This window comes from Ostrinia nubilalis, chromosome 8, assembly GCF_963855985.1.
Source record: "Ostrinia nubilalis chromosome 8, ilOstNubi1.1, whole genome shotgun sequence".
NCBI lineage: Eukaryota > Metazoa > Arthropoda > Insecta > Lepidoptera > Crambidae > Ostrinia > Ostrinia nubilalis.
The window spans coordinates 7,391,018-7,415,261 of record NC_087095.1 but is presented as its reverse complement, the minus strand read 5'-3'; the positions used below and the strand labels follow the sequence as shown (position 1 = coordinate 7,415,261).

The following is a 24,244-nucleotide window of genomic DNA, read 5'->3' as shown; positions in this document are numbered from 1 at the left end:
TTTTTGCCCTTTTATCATAAAAATATTTGTTACCTTCATGTTTCTTTTGAATGTCTTGAGAAACATTTGTAATTATTTGAGGTTTCAGAAGCTCCTGTACCACAGGTAAGTATCCTCGAGTTCTTCTTGAGAATAACCGCTGTGCTGGACTGGAATTAATTTTATTAGGAGTATTTCTTAGAGTTAATAAATTCAACCAAAAATCCTCATTTTTATCTGTTGTCTTATGCAACAATTTTTTAGCAATTTTAACTGTAGCCTCTGCCTTGCCATTTCCCTGAGGATGGTGGGGAGAAGATGTTACATGAGTAAAGGACCATTTTTTGGCAAACTCTGAAAACTCCTGATTAACAAAGTTAGTACCTCCATCTGTTACTACCACCTCAGGGACTCCATGTCTTGAAAAGTTAATCTTACAACAGTCTATTACTGATTTAGCTGACAGATCTTTTAGTTTATCTATCTCAAAGAAATCAGAATAGTGGTCTACTGTTATTAGGTATTTATGTTGTTTACCATTATGTGTGTAAAAGAAGACATCCATTGAAACAATCTGAAACGGATATTCTGGAATTCTATGAGACTGCATGGTCAGTTTTTGTTGACTAGGTTGGAATTTGTTGCAAGTGGAACAACTTTGGATCATGTCTCTAATGTCTTTTGATATTGACGGCCAGAAGATGGCGTCCCTAGCTAATTTCAGAGTGTTTTCTATACCCGAATGTGCTTTGTGTAGCTTGGTTAACATCTTAGTTCGTAAGTTTTCAGGGATCAACACTGCCGTATTTTTTAAAATTAGGTTATGATATGTTGTCAAATCATTTTGAAAGCTAAAATAAGGTTTTAGAGAATCAGGCACATCTTTAAGATAAGTAGGCCATCCCTGATTGACAAATTGAAATAGTTTGATATAATTTTCATCATTTTTTCCCATATCTCCGATTTCCTTCAGACATGTATCAGAAATATGTATATTTTCTAAGGGATTTATTTTTTCTATGATCTTAAATATTTTCATGTCCTTAGATTTATCAATATTTTTGCAATCTAAATAAAATCTAGATAGTGCATCTGCCATGACATTTTCTTTACCTGATATAAACTGTAATTCTAGAGTATATCTCTGTAGGATTAGCAACATTGACTGAAGCCTCTTAGGAGCATGCAGCAAAGGACGTTTAAAAATGCTCAAAAGTGGCTTGTGATCCGTTTTAATGATAACTTTTGGATTACCTATGATTAATTGATCAAACCTCTTACAGGCGAAGACAACGGCGAGAAGTTCCTTCTCTATCTGAGCATACTTCCTTTCAGTAGGGGTCAGGCACCGCGACGCATATGCCACTGGACATCCCTCCTGGAATACTGCTACTCCCAGTGCTCCTTCGCTAGAATCACATTCAATGATTAGTGGATTGTTTTTGTCATAATATTTTAAAGTTTTCAGATCACTCATTAATATCTTTAGGTTTTCAAACTCATTCTGTGCTGTTTTATCCCAAACCCAGGTTGCTTTATCATGGGTAAGCTGTCTAAGGTAAGCCGATCTTGTGCTCAAATTTGGTATGAATCTACTCAGGTAAGTTACAACTCCCAGAAACCTCTGGAGTTCTTTTTTATCTTTTGGAATAGGTATATTTTTTATTGCCTCAATCTTAGATGGATCCGGTTGCAGTCCTTTATTTGTAAATAAGTGGCCATAATATTTGACAGAGGTTTGTAAGAGTTTCATTTTTTCTTTATTAAGTTTACAATTAAATTTATTTACTCTTAGCATTAATTGTTCCAGATTTTTGTTATGGTCTAATATAGCTTCCGACATAGAATCTCCTACCCCATACACTAATAAATCATCGACTAGTGCCTCTACACCTTTAAGACCTTGAATCATTTCACTCATTTTCATTTGAAAATAATCAGGTGATGAAGAAATGCCAAAGGGAAGAACTTTCCAGCGATATTTACCAAATGGAGTCCAGAATGTTGTTAGTTTACTACTCTCTTCAGTTAAATTCAAATGCCAAAATCCTTTTTTAACGTCAAATGTGGAAAATACTCTTGCTTTCCCTAATTCAGGTAAAATTTCATCTATTGTGGTAAATTGATAATTAGGTCTTTTAATTGCTTTGTTCAAGGGAATAGGATCTAAACATATTCGAAAACTATCATTTTTCTTAACTATTAAAATATTACTTACCCAATCTGTATGGTTTTCTTCTTTTGTTATGATTCCTTCCTGCTCTAGTCTTAATAGTTCCTCTTTTAGTTTCGGTCGTAATGCTACTGGGACTCGCCGTGCCTTTTGTATAACTGGAGGTATTGTGTGGTCTACTTCCAGATTTACTTCACCTGAAAAGCTTCCCTTACCTTCAAAGGCATTTATGTGTTTGTTTATTATTTCCTGAGTCTGTTGAGAATAAATACATGAAACCTCTTTACAAAATTTCACAAGACCCATTCTAGTGCACGCCTTACAAGAGAGAAGCGGAATGTGGTCCACATGGACCACCTGAAAGGTGACCTGGTACTTAGCAACTTTTCCTGACACTCGTACTCTAATCAAAATGTCAGTTTCCCCGAGGACCATGATATTATGCCCACTAAAGCTAAATAAAGTCTTATTAGATGGCCGTAAATTTTTCTTGGCAAAGTCCACACCAAACATCTTCTCCAAGTTTCTTCGTCCAATTAAACACTCGTCCGCAGCCGTATCCAACAAACATGTTGTAGTACTCCACTCTTGTTTTCCATATCTTGATTTTCTTTTATACTCAATTTCACATTCAGCCAGGTTCTTATTGTTGTTCTCCACTATTTTATTGATAATAGATATTTCTGATTCTGATCCGGTACTTGTGTCTCTTGCTTCCTGTTCTATAACTTCTTTTACTTGCTTCTTCTTTTTACATACAGTCTCGAGGTGGTTACGGCCTTTGCAGTGTTGGCAGACTTTACCCCAAGCAGGACAAATTTCTTTTTGAAATATATGCATTGTGCCACAGAAACGACATTTTCCTTTCTTTTTATTTTTTACAGCTTTGATCTCATTGGGTAAAGTTGACATATTTCTCATTTGTGAGTCCGTGGCTTCTGCAGCTCTGCACAGGTTGACTGCTTCACCCAGTGTTAAAGATTCTTTCTTCAGAAGCTCCTTCTTTATTGTATTATTTTTTATGCCCAACACTATTTTATCTCGCAGCATTTCATCCTTATCATGATAGTTGCATTCTTCAATTAGCTGTAGTAAGGAGCTGTAATATATGTCAAAAGATTCACTGTGTTGGTTGGTGCTCCAGAATAGGTATCTATTATAGATTATGTTCTTTCTAGGAACCATGACTGAGGCCATTTTATTTAGGACTTCAGCCGATGTGGTTTTTTCGGTTTGAATAATACCGAAATTTGAGTATTTTTTCAATGCTTCTTCACCAATCGCATTAAAAAGTATTCCTACCTTTCTAGGTTCCTTTTCTTTAGGCCATTCTTGAATTTGTGTGGCTCGGCAATAATTTTCCCATGATCTTAGGAATAGTTTGTAAGCATCTTCCGGATCTATCTCTACGTTTACCGGCGTGGGCCACGGAACACTAATATTTTCCAATTTTTCAATTTGTTTTTGCATCGTTTGAAGGATGGATGTTTGCATGGCCACAATCGTGGCTAGATCTTCCGCCATGATGGTGATGAATGTTTTTCTTTATTATATCCACAATCACCATCCCACTTCTGACACCATGTTTTATTAAAACCACTGTTGTATGATGCAAATAGTTTTAATAAGTGAGCTTGTAAACTGTTACAATTATTATTGATATTACTTTGTTAATCACTACAAATATATCGAAATCGTCTCGTGTGAGCCGGAAGGGGAAGAGCCTCGCCTGTCATAAAAGCGACCTCTTAAAAAACATAAAAAAGATAAGGCATTGGGTGTTCGCATGTTGAGACAACACCAACAACTCGTTATTTGTGTGGAAGTAGACCTAGAACTCAATGCCACAAAAATATAACAATCACAAAACGCGTTTTATTATACAGAGCTGCTTTAAATTAACGGTTGTGTAAAAAGGATATATTGTTTACCTACCTACTTCGTTCAATTAAATATTTTCCACTATTGATTGAACTTCCTAAAATAATTCGTAATCCTGTTCTGCTTACGGAGTTTCGAACATTTTAAAGTTATCAGTTTAAAGTAATATTAGTTCAGAAGTAAGGCCAGAAATAATACTCAATTATACAATACCAGTTTTATTTTCTTCTACAGACGGTATCACACAGAGAGGTCCTCTCGACTCGAGCGCTCGTAACAGAATGGATCGCGCGAGACCGAAAACAACCGTTAGCAACCGAGCGCATTCCAACTGACATAACTCACATTCCAACTTATTATTTCGCTTACCCGCATTTAATTATTAAAACAACAATATACATTTAAATTTCCAATTAACATCTGTTTCACAGTAAAAATGCTTACAGTCGGCCATTCTGAATCAACTGAGTCCTCCAGTTGAATTTAGTATATACAAAAATTAGAAAACTATAAACATTATTAGTAATAATAATTGTTACTTAATATTTCATCCTCATCATAATAAATCAACATTGTTATTTCATTATCATTTTACATAAACTAATTTCATTATAAATACAATAATAAAATAATACTAATATTCAATATACTACTAAATACTCATCAAAATATTACTAACTACTCATCAAAATACTACTAATTACTCATTAAAATACTACTATATACAATTTTATATTAACTATAACAAAATTCCGTTCGGCCATCTTATACCATAATTGTTCCACCAATTATAATACTGCTTACGACACAATTATAATACTACTTATAACATAATTAGGTACTCATTACCAATCACTAATAATACCAAGAAAAGAAATCCTTCTGATCATTTGCAAAACAGAATCAGTGCTATAAACATTTTTTTTTTTTTAAACTAAATCAGAATCATTTACATCACAGTATTATCTTATAAATTCTAACATACTCATAATTTGTAATTCATTATTAAATTCCACTATGTGAAGACTTATCCATATTCATCACAACATACAAAAGTAACACACTCATAATATGTAATTGTCAATAGACTCCATTGTGTGTAAATCGTTCCAACTACAAAATCATATACAATCTAACACACTCATAATTGTCAATAGACTCCATTGTGTGTAAATTGTTCCAACTACAAAATCATACACAATCTAACACACTCATAATTGTCAATAGACTCCATTGTGTGTAAATTGTTCCAACTACAAAATCATACACAATCTAACACACTCATAATTGTCAATAGACTCCATTGTGTGTAAATTGTTCTAACTACAAAATCATACACAATCTAACACACTCATAATTGTCAATAGACTCCATTGTGTGTAGATTGTTCTAACTACAAAATCATACAAAATCTAACACACTCATAATTGTCAACAGACTCCATTGTGCGTAGACTTTTATTTCACAAAATAAAATACCATCTTAATTTATCAAATGACTCACTGAAACTATTTCATAATTCAATAATTTATCATAAACGTACACATTTTAATCATTGACCTCATTATCGCTACACTCATCAGCGGTCTCAATATTGTCATCTATATTCTGTGACACTACATTTGTTTCACCCTCATCATTGCCTGCACATCCCAAATCAGTCCGACTATCTCCGCTATCAGTTAAACTCTCCTCATCTGTGTCTGCCATCCCTTCTCGAGTGAAACTCAACCAAGGGTGGATTTTGTCTAAAGCTACAACTGCCTCATATTTACGGTTTTGTTTACGTGTCAAAGGCGTATCTTCGACCGCAAACCTATCATTGTTTAAAACCTTGACAATTCTGTAAGGCCCCTGCAATTTAGCCATTAGTTTCCTAGATTTTCCATCATTACTTCCAACCTCTCTCTCAATCCTAACTAAATCACCTGTTTTATATTTCCTACCTACTCTCCTAGTTTTATCAAACCTCTCCTTTTGTTTTGCTTGTTCCTCGTCAATTCTAGCGTTTACATTCTCTCTTATTGTTTGTAAATTTTCTTGTGAATTACCTACTTCACCCTGTTCAAGCAAAGATGTAACAATACCATCACTTTTGGCTCGCAATTTAGTTCCAAATAATACCTCAGCTGGACTTTTTCCAGTACCCTTATTTATCGTTGTATTGAGACCTAGCTGAATCTCTTCTAAATGGACATCCCATTCATTTTCCTTACAATTGTGATTTTTCACCGCGAGGGAGGCCAAGATGGTACGATTGTATCGTTCCACTTGGCCATTCGCTCGCGGTGTCGCTACCGCGTTTAAGACATGTTTGATTCCCAGACTATTCACAAAATCTTTAAAACTCTTACTAGTAAACGATGTACCTCTATCACTAATCAATCTACTTGGTATTCCAAATAAACTAAAATATTGGTTCAACACTTTTATGGTCGACTTAGACTTTGTATTTTTAACTGCATATAAATTGACATATTTAGTGTAAGCTTCTACAAGTACCAATAAATAACTATTTCTAGATTTACTGCGAACAAATGGACCCAAATGGTCCATATGTACCGTGTGGAAAGGCTTATCTATTTTCGGAATTGGGTGAAGCATTCCTTGCCTTTTCCCAGCAGGTATTTTATGGTAACTACACTCTAAGCATGATTGAACATACTTCTTTACGAATTTAGTCATTTTTGGGAACCAGTAAAGAGATTTTAATTTGTCTAACGTTTTGTCTACCCCAAAATGACCAAGTTCATCATGGCATTTTTTTAGTAGTTGCCATCTAAACCCCCTCGGAACTAACCACTTTAATTGACTGTCAACAACTCTATAAACTTTACCTCCCTTTATGCGATAATTTTGATAAACCTCATTAATTTTAGGCGTCTCAGGGTCCTCTAAAATTTGCTTTACTCGCTGAACTTCTTCGTCAGCTCCTTGAATGGTTGTTAACCAATCTTCTGTTTCTACCGCTAAAATATCGAAAACAGGCTCAGGCTCGCATGATTGTGGAATTGCGTTTCGGCTGAGTGCATCAACATGACACATGCGATTACCCGGCCTATACTCAATACCACAATCATACTCTTGTAGCTGAAGCCACCATCTACTTATACGTGGTATTATATCTCTTTTGGACAAAGTAGTGCGCAATGCGTTACAATCGGTTACAATTACAAACTTTATGCCTAAAACATAGACTCTAAATCGTTGTAACGATGCGATAACAGCTAACGTCTCTAATTCGAAGGAGTGATATTTTTGTTCTTCTTGAGTCGTTTGTCTACTATAGTAGGCTACCGCTCTCCACCTACCTGTATTATCCTCCTGAAGTAGCATACCCGCTATGCCCGTCTTACAGGCGTCTGTATGTATCTGAGTATTAGCTGTTACGTCATACAAAGCTAATATAGGCCTTTTTACTAATTCGGACTTTAGTGTAGAAAATGCTTTTGCCTGTTCAGTACCCCATTCCCATCTACTGTCCTTTTTTAACAATCTTGTCAATGGATTAGCAATTATTGCAAAATTTTTAACGAATCGGCGGAAAAAACTAGCCAAACCTAGGAATTGGCGTACTTCATGTTGATTTGTCGGACACTTAAAATTTTCAACAGCCTCAGTTTTCCTTGAACCAGGTCTAACCCCGTTTTTGCTAACCTCAAAACCCAAGTAATCTATTTCTTGACAGAAAAATAAACATTTAGACAATTTTAATGTTAAGCCTGCTTTTTTAATGAGTTCAAGAACTGTTTTTAATCGTTCCATGCCCTGTGATATACTATTAGCTGGAATTATAATATCGTCCATAAATGCAAACGCTTCATTTTTGACGTCTTTTAGCATTTTATTTATTGTTTTTTGGAAAACTGAGGGTGCGTTGGCTAACCCAAAAGGCATGCGTGTAAATTGATATTGGCCATCAGGCGTAACGAAGGCAGTTTTATCCTGTGACGATGGATCCAAAGGAATTTGGTAATATCCGGATGCTAAGTCCAGCGTTATGAAATACTGATAACCACCTAACTGATCAATTTGATCTTCGATTCTGGGTAGCGGATAATGTTCTTTTATCGTTTTAGAGTTTAAAGCACGATAATCTACACAGAGTCGTTGATCACCAGTTTTCTTTTGTACTAAAAGTATTGGACTAGCATACGCTGACTCAGACTCCGTGATAATACCCGAATCCAACATCTCCTGAATCATTTCCTTTACTTTATTCCTCTCAGAATAAGCAAGTCTATATGGTCTATATACAACCGGAGTAGTGTCTTTCAAAGTAATAGTCATTTCCGTTAAGTTTGTAAGTCCTAAATCAGTCAATCCAAATGAAAAACAACTCCTGTATTCCTCCAACAATGCCTTTAGTTTAATTCTATCTTCAACGTGTAACTCACTACCAGTTTTTAAGCAATCTTCAATATGGTCCCCCTTTTCACATTCTAACATTCTAATATTTAAGCAATTGGTTTCATCAATTAAATGTGCTCTAGTCAACAACTGTCCATTTTTAAAATTAATCTCGTGTGAATTTAAATTAACTACCATAATGTGACCTTCACCTTGTGTAATTGTGTATAACCCAGGCATAACAAAATAACTATTAATACCTTCGTTCCTTACTGACTCTCTAACATAAACATTAATAGTACTGTAATTGGTATCTGTCCTGATTGGTACCATATTAATAGAATTTACGACAACATCACAACTAATTACCAGTTTATTCTTACATTTTTGATTCGCAATGTCAATATCAGGTTTCTTTTGAAAAACTAAATGTTCATCAGTTTTAATTATGACTACTCCCGCTTGTTCTGTAAACGTATGCCCTAACAAAACAGGGTGTTTTAATAACTCATCTGGTACTACTAATACCTCTACAGATATCTTAACCGATTGTACTTGTATTTGTACAACTGCTCTACCTATAGGTTCAATAATCGCTTGACCAAATCCCTTAAGCGAAGGTAGATCATTTGTACTGTATATAACATTCAAATCACTAAAGTTACTTAGACGAATCAAGGTACTCTGACTACCAAGGTCAACATAGCAAGTCATTGGTTTATCATTGACAAATATCGGTAGAATATACTTTTCGTCCAAACCTCCAGCTAATTTAATCTCCGATACTGCCTTATCCTTTTCAACAGATTTATCAACACCTTGACTATTTTTATATAATCGTTTACAATTAGCGCTTTGATGGCCAAGTCGTTTACATATATTACACGAAACTAATGGTTTAGTGCACTTGAACGATGGGTGACCAACTTCGTTACAGTTAAAACATCTTAAAATAGGTTTTGAACTATCATTAGCACCATCAAATCGCCTTTTTGTAAACGGTTGACGATATGACTTTTCCTTTGCGTCTTCAGTTTTAACTGATTTGAAAAATGAAAGCAATTCCTCGGGATGCGAGTAGTTTGCAGCCTGTGCTCCTAACCTCAATCCCTTGTCTTCTAAACCATCTAACAGACAGTCTACTGCCCTCTTACCATTGATGTCACAACGATTTAGCAAATTAATTTTATGATAATAATATGTCTCCAATGGTTCGTTAGGTTTCACTTTCCTATTAAGCATGTCATGTAAAATTTGAGCATAATTCTCAACAGTAGGAAACTGTGCAATTAATTGCGCCTTCCACTCAGCCCAGTTATACTTTAAAGTACGCAAACCATTGTACCACACTTTAGCCAAACCAGTAAATTTAGGTAACGCATAATGAAGTAATTGTGTTTCAGACCAATTATACAAAGACGCACATTCTTCTACCTTATTGATCCATATATCAACAGTTTGCTCTTTATTAGCAGGGTCAAACTCGGGTAAAGCATTAGTTGACATACTAAAATGGTTTTGTGATTGAGAAGCCGATGAGGGCAGCGATTTTATCAATTCCATTACATCCTGAATACTAAAGTTGTGTTTATCTACAGTTTTTGAAGCATTCTTTTTACTACTACCTCGATAACTATCTAAACTATCAGTACATGATGATTCACTCACGGTTTCACGACGCCTCCGCTTGTGATGTGGTGCTTGACTTTTTACGCGATGGCTGGAACTCCGTCGAACGCCACTCCTGCGATGTCGATGTCTTCGTCTCGCTCTGCGTTCACCAGAAGACTTCGAACGTGAGCGCGATCGTGAGGGCCGCGTCCTTGTTGCAGCAGTTCGTCGCGAATCGGCTCGGCGGCGTCTGCGTCGGCTCACGTCGGAGCCGTCACGTCTCCGAGACGAACGGCCTCTGGACCCCGTACGGCCCGAGCTACTCGAGGGCCGCCGCGAGGGACGGGAGCGCCGTGCACCGGAGCGACTTCTCCTTGGACGTTTGCGAGGCCGCCGCGTGCGACTGCGACTGCGGCTGGGCGGCGTTGCTCTTCCGTCTTGAATCTCCGTAATTCCCGCGTCATCCCGACGGGGTCCGTCTTGCTTTTCCATCCCCCCATGATACGTCGACATTTTTGGTCTGAAATCAGTTTGGGTGGGAAAATCACTAACTGTGCTATGAAGATTTACTATATAATCTGAGTTTTATTTTATGTCTAGTGTATATCCGTTTAAGTCAACAAAATATTTAATTTCAATTTACACTAACGTAAAATTCTCAAGAAAAAGATAGTTATTGAGGGTATTCCTCAAAATAAGTACTTATTAATAAATAATTATATTTATTAATTATGATTTTATAATGATCACTCATGAAACCACCATGATGGGGTAGATTTTTAAAGATTTACTAACTATAATTTGTACTATCACAAAAATAAAAATATCAAAGGTATTTTACAAACTGTATTTTTAATTATGCTAAACCACATATCCAATTCATTTTTATATTGTCATTATACAATAAACACTCAAGATGGACAAGATTCTTACGGATTAAATAAGAAAAAAATGTGTCACTCACCTTATATTTTCACCAAACTTTTTAACTTACTTGTCCAGTCCGTGGGCGTGATTAGAATATTAAGTAATATTCCCGTTCAATCCCACTTCTGAACTAAAGTAATATTAGTTCAGAAGTAAGGCCAGAAATAATACTCAATTATACAATACCAGTTTTATTTTCTTCTACAGACGGTATCACACAGAGAGGTCCTCTCGACTCGAGCGCTCGTAACAGAATGGATCGCGCGAGACCGAAAACAACCGTTAGCAACCGAGCGCATTCCAACTGACATAACTCACATTCCAACTTATTATTTCGCTTACCCGCATTTAATTATTAAAACAACAATATACATTTAAATTTCCAATTAACATCTGTTTCACAGTAAAAATGCTTACAAGTTATGGGTTACACCATCTTACTTTAACTTTGACAAACGTCAAAAATCTGTCAAAAAGCACCGGTTATGGTCATAGGTTACCGTTAAAGTTAGGTAGCGCATTTATTTTAGTTATTGGTGTATTTCTGTTTGACAAACGATACGTCAGCTGCGGTTGCGGCTTCGAATCCAACTAGGGGCATATTTTAGTAATAGGGTGATATCATGCGTAGCCATGGACATAATACAAAGTATTGTAAATAATTATGCACTTAAGTATGATTCTTGTTGTGTATCTAATTGCTATGGAAAAAGGTCTTCCCTAGGTTTTGGGAAAATTGTGATAGTGAAAAGGAGTCTACGGAAATAGCGATCCTCCGTAATCCCGCCAATAGCGGCCTAAGAGATCTTTTAAGTGGGCACGCTTGCCTCATGGAACTGAAACCCATTCTTCAAGGCGTTCTTTATACCTTCTGCAACGTCTACTATAACAACTGGGGATGCGTAAAGCACTTCCTCCTATAAACAAAAAGAATGACATTAATGTCAGTTTAATTTTTTCTTTACCTCTTACTTTACAAATTAATCGACACTGTCATACGACACGACACTAGCCAAGATCGAGAGAACGCCCGCGGTTTTGTAAGCGCTTGACCAACCAGAAGGCTTTTAGCAATACCTCACGTTGCCCAACTTATACCTAATACTCATAATCGCGCAACAAACAAGTCCCTTCACAAAATTGGTCGGACCTTTTAGAGGACGATGTAAATGCATTAAAATTCTCGGATTTAGCCATAACCACAGAATACATAATAGTAGCAACAGAAATTGCACTCCTTTGTGTAGGATCAGATGCCGGCATTTTAACGGTAATAATAATAATGCAAAATATCCAACGCACATGGTGCATTCGAAATCGCACCTTACTACTACGCTCACAAGAGCGCAATTTTTTTGTGTTCAGAATTGATCTACCTCACAGCTCAAGCGTCAGGGTTGTATAAGCAAAGTAAAATAAATAAAAACTTAATTTTTTATTGTATTTACGATTGGTAAACTTTAATTTAGTGGTGTTTGTATAATCGTACCATCTCTAAAGTACCTATTAATAAACTTCAGTGTTGCGATAATTCGAAATTGGACAAACAGTTTTAAAAGGTGTAGTGTCGGAAAATAGACACGGTGAAGTAAAGTTAATGTTTTTATTAGCTAAAATAATTTTTTTGCTACAGTTTTTTGTCATAAGTATTTCAAAATTATTTTAAAAGTGTAGTTTTTTATAATAATTTAAATCACTACAGTTAATTATTACTCCTAAATATTACGATTTTCCATTAAAGAAGAATAACAGTGCCGTTGAAACAATAAACCTTGATTGCGACGATGATACACCGAGCGTGTATAGAAATACGCGTGTGCTCACAGGCGCGTCACGGCGCGTGGCGGCCTTTACTGATTTGCAACTTGAAGTTGTCGCGCGCTGTAGGTAATTATCTCGGCCGGCATAGGCGAGTGACGGAGGCCTGCCATAACCTTAATTTAATGCAGGTATCGTTTTCAGACTCGACGCTGAATCGATTTAAAATGTTTAGAAATATTTGCAGAATGACTAATGCTGCGGAGATTGATCAAAGAAAATCAGGGATGCTATGGATATCCGTAACCGTAATCGAAACTTTCGGATATCCGAAATGAAAAATATCCGAAACTGTAACCGTCACCGATTCAAAAGTTTCGGATAGTTTCGGATACTTATAGGCAGTTTAAATTGTTTTTTGATAGCATTATGTAAAGGCATATATATATCCTGATTTACCTTTATAATGCCATCAAGTATACATTTTTATTTTTTTATTACCTTTTATTCGATGTAAAGTGTGCGGCCATGAATGAACCATGTTGGACAACTACTTATTGCAAATTGCATTCTAAAGCACAGATATCCGTAATCGTAACCGAAACTTTCGGATATCCGAAATATAAAAATATCCGTAACCGTAACCGAAACCGGTATAATATTATTCCTATATCCGTAACCGTATCCATAACCGAAACTACATATCCTAATATTAATTATAGCATTAAGTCCGCCACTGTACAGTGGTATGTGCAAAAGTGTAAATAAATAAAAAAATAAATAAATATCCAAACATCCATTTAAAGAAAATCTCGATTTTAGGAAAATCTATACTATTTTAGAACAGGGCAGGTACCTAAACAATGCAAGTATAAAGAGTACCTACTTATAAATAAATTCCTAACGTGGTAGGAGTGATAGGTACAAGTTTTGTTTTGTTTGGGACTAGCTGGCGCTGTGTGAGTGTGAGTGGACAAGTTTTATAATTATTTATTTTTCCTTTTTTCATTTATTCTTATCCTTTTTTCTGCAAACAGAATTATTTATCACAGTCATTTAGCAACGATCGCAAACTGGATGGGTGGGATTCCATTCTGTTAATAGCAATACTGGGACTTGACTCAGTTCTATGTTCTGACTGAACAAGTTTAGTGCTATAAATTATTATGAGCACAAAGCCAATAAGTTCAAGAATAAGTAGGTATGTTGGAGTAATCGCGTACCAAATTTTTTACATAATAAATATCATTTATTATTTATAGGTATAGTTATAACAAATATGCATGAGTTGCTATCCAACTTTTGAACAATGAATTAGGCAAGTTAGTAAGATTTGCATGAAAAATAATGAAATGGTGTACATAAGGTGAATCTAAAGTCATGTAAGTAGGTACAATTCTTAATTGTCTTACACACTTGCTGGTCTGTTAATTAGACATTTGATAATTAATCAAGTTACATGAGTGGGATAAATCTTAAGATTATGCACGTGCACTGCAGAGATAGTTTAGACACTATTGTTACACAATAACTTTTCTTATCATCACGTAATATGTAGTAACCAACTGGAGATTCGAATACCTACAGTTGATACGACGCGTAAAATTAGGTGGCTCTTATCAATCATTGATACGCTAATTTATTGTCTAATCTGGTATTTAAATATTAGAACATGGCCATTTGGTGTAGTGGTGGACTCTGTGGACTACTATGCCGAGGTCGCAGGTTCGATTCCCGTTCAGTAAAACATTTGTGTGCATGAATACTCGTATATTTGTTTGTACTGGAAGGGTGTTTTCTATTTTTAATACGTATGTAGGTATTTACAAAAAAAAAGTATTTAAGTATGTCTATACCAGTTGTCTAGTAATAACAAGCTTTGCTTAGTTTGGGACTAGAGGCGCAGTGTAAAAAATGACCAAAATTTATTGAAATACCTACCCAACGGACCTCGCTAAAACTTCCATTGATAAAGTCTCTTGAAAGATGCGCTCGCGAATCCGATGCAATCATTACGTTTTGTATAGAATACCTAACGTTATTGTAGTTTAATCTACGATAACAGCCCGTTCATTGTGACCCGACCTTCGTTCCCAGTGTATTCCTTTAATCTGTGGCGGGCAGACGCTTATTTGGTTCCCACAAAAATGATTCGGTTCTTAAATAATTTATTCAACTCCTGCTTTAACGCGGGCGTGAAAGTTTGTACGCGTGCAGTGCTGATTGTTATAAGTGCCGTTATCTATCAGCTGTTTGTTATTGTGGAAGTGTTCTTGAACAGCTACCATTTGGTGTATCCGCCGTACTTGGAAAAGCCGATAATGGAAATTCAAAATTTCATATCCAAAGTTTTTGGGTTCATTATGAGAGTTGTTGCTACTGAGGTACAGCCAGTTGCTTATTATTAGCTTACATATTAATATTCTTCTTCGTATTTATCATTACTCACTTAAACTGGCGGCTTCAGACGACGTCTTCTCTCCTTAGACTCTACATTTTAATTACTTAGTTTGTTCAATTTAAAACATTAATTAGTTTAGGCTTGTTATCGGTTTGTCTGTCTCCGGTTTTTATCTTTGACCGTCTGTCAATAACCTCACAAATGTCGCTGCATTCCACTCTCGATTGCTGAAACTAATGCCCTACTAATAGATAAGAAATAAATTAAGTCATTCATAATATCAATTTATCAATCATAATTCAAAACTCCTATAACTATTTGTATAGACAAGTAGCATTCCACGGTCAGTAGTTGACTAGTCTACAAGATTAGTCGTAAATATAAAGTACTTACTTACATTTTTAAATCAAAATTCCAATATTTAGTATCGAAAGCATTAAACTCATCTCTCCTACACAAAAATTCCTTCCGACTGAATTAAACTTTTATACAGTTTTCATTTGTTTTATTCAGATTATTATTTTAAAATGCACCACCCACATTGAATGCTAATATTAATCACTCACAACTAATCAATAAGTTTATTTTTCTGTGTCGCACTTATGAATCGGAACTAGGCTTTCTGAGTGTGGAACTACATATAGAAAGTTAATTAATTCTTCTTGTCTACTTAAATCTATGTGAAAGCTAGATACCTAAATATGCAGAAATATTTACTAGAAATCTAAAACACACCTACTGAATGAATTCAAAACGTAAAATGCGGGTCGTAGTGACAGGTTTTCACACACGCTCGACCGGTTTCCCTACGTTAATCATTATAATGATAATGATCTGTTTACATAACATCCAATGTACAAACAAACAAGTTTCCTTGGCATTGCATCAATTGAGTCCAAGAAGTGTTACTTACTTTTACTACAAAGATTTATTTGAACATCATAATGAACTTTCAGGTACCTACGATGAGGTTGTGCATTTCGTACGTGAAAGGTATTAATCTAAACACAGTGGTATCTATTATGGTTGTAATAAAAATGAAAAAAAAAAATGTTTAGTATAATGTGCTGTCAATATACAATAACTAAATCGACAGGGTCAAACAATAAATAGGTGCTGTTCAGCTAATGAGCCATCAGTTACATAATGTTGTTTTGTCGTGAAATGGCCTACAGATAAATATATTTTGAGTTTACGAATTCTTATCTAGCTACAAACTATATTTACATTACCTACTGAATGCAGTGGAGTTTGGCCGGCCTGGTGGCACGCACTCGTACCGTACGATCGCGGGTCGATTCCCGCTCAACCCAAACGTGACTATCTATTGTCTGTAAATCTTCTATGTAAAAGTCCAAAGATATTTATTTATCTTTCTTTGTCCACAGACTAACATGCTGAATGGATTCATGCGAAGGTTCCTCCGGTTCCTGGTGTCATTGTTGACGATCATAGTATATCCTTTGACATATTTTCTAAGCATAAAGCGAACGAGAAAATGTCCGCCTCCCGTAAACCCCATACTGTTCAAATCTGCTACTACTTTGACAATGATGATCAGAAACAAACAGGCAAGTCAACATTCATTTTGTATTTGGGCCCAAGGACTTTTGAGTCTTGGGTCTTAATTTGGGTATTTACTTCATTTTCTATTTACTTCATATAAATATGGTAAATGCTACATTTTCATTTCAAGAGAAAGATCCTGTTCACTATTTTTATTAATAAATTATTTTATCACCAGTTTACTTTATCTAAGACTTGCATTGATACTTGTATTATTAAACTCATGCACTTCACTTATCAAACTAAATATTATTTTATTATTATGTAAGCGATAACCGATAACGCATTCTTTATGAAAATTATAAAGGTTACAGTCAGAGTTAAGAGACTCAGTTAACTGACAAAATTATTATATTTTCAGATCACTTCAGAAGAAGTGGTAACAGCATACATAGAGAGGTGTAAAGAAGTAAATCCGTTTCTCAACGCCATCGTAGAGCCGCGGTATGACGCAGCCCTGAGGGAAGCCCGGGCCATAGACAAGATGATTGCGTCAACTACCCGCACTCCAGAGGAACTGGCGAAGGAATACCCTCTGTTGGGCGTACCCTTCACCGTGAAAGAGAGTATCGCTGTCGAAGGTAAGAAGCGGCTGACATTGTAAGCTCATTCAATGCGTCAAACCACGGGTAGATGTAGTTAGACACAGTCATGCTCACCTTGAGAAGTCCGGATACATACAATTTTCGAATAGAAAAACCTCTTCAGGTTAATGTATTCAAAATCAGTATAAAACTTGTTTACCTTAAGAATCTTGTTTGTTAAATAATTAACAAAAAAAAAACACGTCGTCTAGTAGCGACACGGTTATCACCTAAAGATTTGTATCATGTATGGTACAAAAACCATCAACTTAGCACTCTACACTTGTGTAGCTGTTGGATTAAATATAAGAGTGTCTAAATATAAGACTGTTAAGTATACATCCCCATTGTCCTGAAATATACGATTACGAGAGACAACAAGAATAGAAACAGAAGCAACTGTGGTGCAAAATCTTTCAATCGTATCGGTTACTTAACTCCTACCAAGTGCACCGGGCAAATCTAGAAGTTAACAATGAGTTTTGCAATGTTACACAAACCACCAATCAGCCGCTTGCCTGAACGGATGCCCGCACTAACCATGGCCTAGTGAATGGCAATTTAACGCACTACCTATCGTTACATCATTTTAATATCTACATAATGGAATGACATTTGAGATGTATAAGAAAACGACGAGTCCTCGTTGGCGATATTAATTTGCATTATGTAGCTGCAACACTGTGGCTGGCAACATTGCAAAGAATACCTACCAATCAGAATATGCACGTAGCCGATCATGATATGCACGTAGCTGATCATATTATATCGATCCAGGTGTAGTAGTATGGCCTATCATCATCATCATTTCAGCCATAGGACGTCCACTGCTGAACATAGGCCTCCCCCAATCCATGTTGATCGATTGGTAGCGGCCTGCGTCCAGCGCTTCCCTGCTACCTTTACGATGTTGTCGGTCCACCTTGTAGGTGGACTATGATCCTATGGCCTATGATCTTAATCAACTAAATTATTATTTTGTAATCAACTAATTTATTACGTACATAGTTAAAAGTCTCGTTATCTCAGTAGAATTTCGGATAGTTCAACAACCTGTTGCAGTTCGTACAGTCAATCATACTTCGTAGTCTTACACATTTAGAATTCGTAACAATTCGATCGTTTACTTTTAATAATTGACCTTTACAATCGTTTACTTTTAATAAATTACCTGTGCGAGACTGCTTAACGAAATCACATTTACTGCCAACATTAAAATACGTTCATAAGAATCACGATGTGATTAATTAAATAGCTTTTTTCTCTTACCTATTCCAGGCATGAGCAACGACTGCGGAACAGTCTACCCGTACCGAAACCCTGCCAAAGCAGACGCTGCGATAGTGCGCCAGGCCCGAGCAGCAGGGGGAATCCCCATAGCAGTCACGAACACCCCCCAGCTGTGCATGAACTGGGAGACGTATAACAACGTGGTGGGAGTCACCATGAATCCGTATGATCAGAAGAGGACCACTGGAGGGTCGTCGGGTGGAGAGGTTAGTTCATTATCTTTAAAATGATAAAACTAAAAACTCATAAAACTCATTTATTTCTGTAAATAGGCTTAAAAAAGCACTTTTACTTATTTGAAATGTAAGAAGTAAGAATGACAGGTTTTCGTTAATCATTCTTTTCTATTCTTTCTATCAAATAAAATGTACGAAAACCTATTTCAAAACTAAATTATTTACTTTTCCTCTCGTGATTTGCAACAACTATACCTTTTCGAAATCTAGTCACCATCCAGTGTGACAAATCCTTATCCGTTTATAAAGTTGCTTTTCATCTTTTCGAAAACCTAACTTTCTTTCTTTAACTTTAATTTCAGGTGGCGCTGATATCGTCTGCAGCTTCAGTGATTGGTATGGGATCAGACATCGCCGGGTCCCTGCGGCTGCCTCCCATGTTCACTGGGATCTTTGGACATAAACCCACGCCCAGGCTGTTATCTGTCGAAGGTAGGCACTCAAAGAGCACACTCTTAAAATACAAACTAAGTATGTACCTACTTAGATAAGACCTACATTCTTAACATCTAATCTGATCTAATTACTATAATTTTGAACATCATACCTTAGTTTCAGGATTCAACTCCTTATTTATTAGATACTAATGTCTTTATCAGATCGGACCTCGTACCTACTTCGTGCAGAAGAGCACAGAATGTAGATTATTATTTTGAACTTGAAAACTTCTAATTAATATGGAGTGTAGACCTTGACATTAGCAATAGCATAAGGCCACTTACCTTCATTGTTTCTACTCTACTTTCTTAGATAGCGTGCGTGACATGTCTATCAGTTCTGTTTATCTCTAACGGTCATACAATGAACGCGTAACGAATTCATAAACGGCAATGCATCGGCCTCGATTTCTAGCCAATTGCCCAAGAAGTAATACTTACTTCAGCCAGCGGTACTTCAGTTACTTACCTAATACGGAAATGCATACGACTGTGTAACAACATGCAACACGCGTTACAGAATTACCTACAATCCTACGAACTACAGTAAAAGTTTAACTTTCGTTCGTTTCAGCCGACTGACGTCCACTGCTGGACAAAGGCCTCCCCCAAGGATTTCCACAAAGACGGTCCTGCGCCGTCCGCATCCAGGCACCTCCCGCGACCTTCGCGAAAAGTTTAACGGCCCTACCAAAAATAGATTCCAAGTCCAATAAATTTTAATTATCATTATCTTTAAAATAAAGCAACGCTTATAGAGACAAAATTCGACATAATCTTCTTTCAGGTCATGTGCCAGACAGCAGAGACGAAGACTTCGAAGAATACTTCGCCCTTGGCCCCATAACTCGTTATGCCGAAGACCTGACCCTACTTTTGAAAATCTTGAGGCAGCCAAGCGGCCCTGACGTACCTTTGGACAAGCCTGTAAGCATCTCTCATATTATACGGTAGGATACCTACTTACCTCGTGGGATCGTATTTACATTAAATTAAGAGAAACACAACTTTAATAATAACCAAAAGATTTCTCGCGGGTTCTCCCAAGTTCATCTACGTCTATCCTAGACCAACCGCACATTGCGTGAGTTTCCGTAAATCATTTTTTTATTAGGTGGACCGACGACCTCATAAAGGCAGCAGGAAGGGGCTGGATTCAGGCCACCAACTGGCCTTTGTGAAAATCATTGGGGGAGGCTTATGTTCAGCAGTGGATGTCCTATGGCTGCAAAATGATGATGACGATGATGATTTATTTATTCTTCATATTTTTAATTTTCAGGTGGACGTAACTAAGCTAAAATACTACTACATGAATGGGGATAACAGCAACGTGACTAATTCAATAGGACCTGATGTAAGAAAAGCTATGGAAAAAGCAAGGGAATACATGAAAACTACTTACAACATTGAAGTACAAGAAGTAAGTGGAACTGAAAATTTTCCTTTGCCTAGTGAGTTTTGGCTTTGGCCCTTGAAAAGTTTTCCATTGTTTTCACATAATATCTACATACAGAGTAACTGTTTGTCTGATCTTTAATAACTAACGCCCATATTCATAAACGATGCTGCTTAAGTGAAGCAGCAAATCGAACGCACAGCATTGAATAGAGTTCTGTAATTGGTTTTGTCACCACACACATTGTCACCCTGTGCGTCCACGCTCACTGCGAGACCTCATAGTAATGTTAGTGAATATGGGCTTAAGTAAGTTTAAGTACTTAAAGTATATTATGTCCATTCTATATGTAGGTATATTCTAGGGTATGCCTTGTTGGTTGTCCTATTAAATAAATAAAAATAAATAAAATAAAAGCTATTGATAGTGACCAATTTTATCGCCATCAATTAAACATTAAGTTAACTTCTCCATGTTAACCTACAGCTCAAGATCAAGAACATCGAACACATGTGGGAGATCAGCATCCGAGTACTTCTCCACCTCAAAAAGATCCGCAACATCTACACCGACCCGGAGAACCCCGACAAACTCAAGTCAATGTGGCCTGAAGTCCTCAGGAGAATAGTCGGCCTAACAGACAATAACTTCACGTGTGTGGCTTATGGACCTCTCATGAGGTTGTCTAACACTTTACCAAAAAGCAATTATGATAAAATGATAAAGATTTTCGAAGAGGTGAAAGCAGAGTTTCAAGTAAGTAAAAACGAAAGTCAGTCAATCAGTGTGTGCTACCAGTCATGTTTGGAACGTGGCCTCTCAATATAGGCCTTATAAATAAGCTCAAAATTACACAGCGTGCTATTGAGAGGGCTATGCTCGGTGTTTCTTTACGAGATCGAATCAGAAATGAGGAGTCAGGCAATGGGCAGGGCACATAGTACGCAGAACTGACGACCGATGGGGCAGCTAGGTTCTGGAGTGGAGGCCACGTGCCGGAAAGCGCAGCGTAGGACGTCCACCCACAAGGTGGACTGACAACCACATAAAGGTAGCAGGAAGGCGCTGGATGCAGGCCGCCACCAACCGGCCATTGTTGAAATAATTGGGGGAGGCCTATGTTCAGCAGTGGACGTCCTATAGCTGAAATGATGATGATGAATATTCTGAGTAAATGCAGTAATGGAACTCGACATAAATGTTCTTCTGTTCTTTTCAGAGGGTCCTGGCTGATGACGGTGTCCTGTTCTTCCCGACGTTCCCCTACACAGCTGACCTGCACTACAGAATCTACTACAAATTCCTGAACTGCAGCTACCTCACCATATTCAATGCGTTAGGGTTACCCGTTACAGCGTGCCCTATAGATTTCACACCGAAAGGTCTACCAGTCGGTATACAAATTGCTGCCAATAAATCCAATGACCATCTAACTATAGCTGTGGCTAAGGAGTTTGAAAAAGCCTTTGGTGGATGGGTCCCGCCCAATAAAGATCTCTTAACGAACGTCAAAACAGCTTAGGGCTTCAGTACAACTTTCGGAACATGGGACAGGAAATGACTAAATGAAGGTAGTAAGGTAATAATGGTAATGCCATTTTGATGACATAGTTGTTTGGGATTGGCAGTAAATTATTGTATATTTTTAAAGCGGGACAGGACCGTGAAACAATCGGTTTACATGGACTGAGCATTGTGTTCGATTGCTAACTTGTAACGTATGTAATCCGTGTCGAACAAGACTATCTGTCAAGTAAATAGTATAAAATGCAGGTAGGTAAGTATTATTGTTTAAAATAATTTGAATGTGTGCAATATTTTAACATCACAAACAAACTTCACATAGTACCTACTACGATATTGGTGCCTATTTATTAAATTTAATAAAATATTAATTATAACTCGTAATTTTGTGGTCTAAAATATTCTTAGGCACCAATCTACATCACACATCTAAAGCTCAGACTGTAAGTGATATTTATTTGTAAGTAATTTTATATGGGACCAATTTTCTCAAGTTAATAACTACTTAGATATTCTTTAATTTTTTTTAACCACCGTTTGACAAAAGCATTAAAATTATGATTGACTGCATTGGCTGAATGAATCGTAGAAAATGATTGTTCAAGTGACAATTAATTAATCGTCGTCGTCGTCGTTTCAGCCGAAAGACGTCCACTGCTGGACAAAGGCCTCCCCCAAGGATTTCCACAAAGACCGGTCCTGCGCCGCTTGCATCCAGGTAGTTACTTCCCGCGACCTTCACCAGATCGTCGGTCCACCTAGTGGGAGGCCTGCCCACGCTACGTCTTCCAGCTCGTGCAATTAATTAATACTGTACTAGAATTCCGAAACCGAGTGTAGGTCAGTGTTTAACTTTCTCTGCACAATTAACACCTAAGGCGATGGAAAGACTACTTAAATTAATAACCTACTATTATCCAAATATACCAACGATAGAAATGTAGTTCAATAATCAAAATACAAGGCTATGATGTTACTGACACATTATAAACTTATGATAATTTTAATTGTAACAAACAATAAATCAAATAATATCTCAATTTCACGGATAAGAAGTAATCTGAATAAAATGTATGACATGTGTAATGTGTATAGAGTTAATGAATTATGAAAGCGTATTAAGCCTAGCCGCAGACTCCAGACTTTTTGTCGACCGATAGTTGAGTCGAGGTGTTATTAATCACTATGGACAATAACGAATGAAAGTGGGCACATTAGTGGGCACTAGGTACACCGATTTGATATCGTCCGATTCTTCATACTAATTAGAATCGGACCCAACTATCTGCCGACAAAAAGTCGGTGGCATACTTACAGTTTTCCATGTGATCAAAATCGATAGGTTTTGGTAACTTTTTATTCTTATATCTTTTAGGTGTCTGCTTCTTCTATGCTTTTCTCCATTAATCTGTTTTTCTTTGTTGGTGAAAAGAGGATGTTAAAATAATATAACGGTATTGTTTTAATAATTGTAATAAGAAAACCTTGCCAAATTTTAATCACTTTTTGATCGTGTTGTGAGCATGATTTGAAAGTTATTTAATTCCAAAATCCTGTGATGTTATAATTACTTTAATAATGTTTAGAACAATGTAAAATACAATTTAGTGTAGGTAGTTATTTGGAGCAGGAAGTAAAAATATACGTAAGTAATTGTAAATTAAGTACATACTTACACTAATAATGACATAAAACATTTTGTGATATTGTTGTTTCATTTTGATTTGTATTTTACTTACCCTTTGTTTCACCGTTTAGGAAAAGGAATGCTGTAATCAGAACTTTTAATCTTTGTAGTGCCAGTGCACAAAACGTCTAAAGAGAGATTTTCTACGTAGTATTGAATTGGCCTAACTTTATCTTAACCACGAAACAAGTGTTTAATTAAATTAGTCAATTTCCAAAGTGGATCGCGTGCTTCTATCAACTATTTTAAACTTCCCGCCAAAAAATGAGCATTTCGCTCTATGGTAACTCCTACCACTGACTATGGTCAATGGAGTTTCCATAAACGAAAATTATGTACTGGCCATGACCATATAAACTAGCAGCCTGAAAAGTATACTACTGATTAAACTACTACTTGTGCTACTACTGACCACTGCCAATCTCAGCCAAGTGTAGATCT

General features: G+C 36.5%; 2 protein-coding genes across 2 annotated transcripts; one reads left to right on the top strand and one right to left on the bottom strand.

The window, feature by feature from the left end:
* Positions 1–1,297: 1,297 nt before the first annotated feature.
* LOC135073851 (uncharacterized) lies at positions 1,298–3,949 on the bottom strand. Its single transcript, XM_063968073.1, has 2 exons — positions 2,198–3,949; positions 1,298–1,388 (listed from the first exon to the last, which is right to left on the bottom strand). Exons 1-2 carry the CDS (start codon positions 3,674–3,676, stop codon positions 1,311–1,313), a joined length of 1,557 nt encoding a protein of 518 aa, XP_063824143.1. The 5' UTR covers positions 3,677–3,949; the 3' UTR covers positions 1,298–1,310.
* Positions 3,950–14,771: 10,822 nt separating this feature from the next.
* On the top strand, positions 14,772–23,820 carry LOC135073853 (fatty-acid amide hydrolase 2-B-like). The gene is made up of 9 exons (XM_063968074.1): positions 14,772–15,063; positions 16,469–16,651; positions 17,008–17,227; positions 18,509–18,726; positions 19,059–19,188; positions 19,981–20,120; positions 20,476–20,616; positions 21,079–21,348; positions 21,812–23,820. Exons 1-9 carry the CDS (start codon positions 14,827–14,829, stop codon positions 22,112–22,114), a joined length of 1,842 nt encoding a protein of 613 aa, XP_063824144.1. The 5' UTR covers positions 14,772–14,826; the 3' UTR covers positions 22,115–23,820.
* The last annotated feature ends 424 nt before the right edge of the window (positions 23,821–24,244 follow it).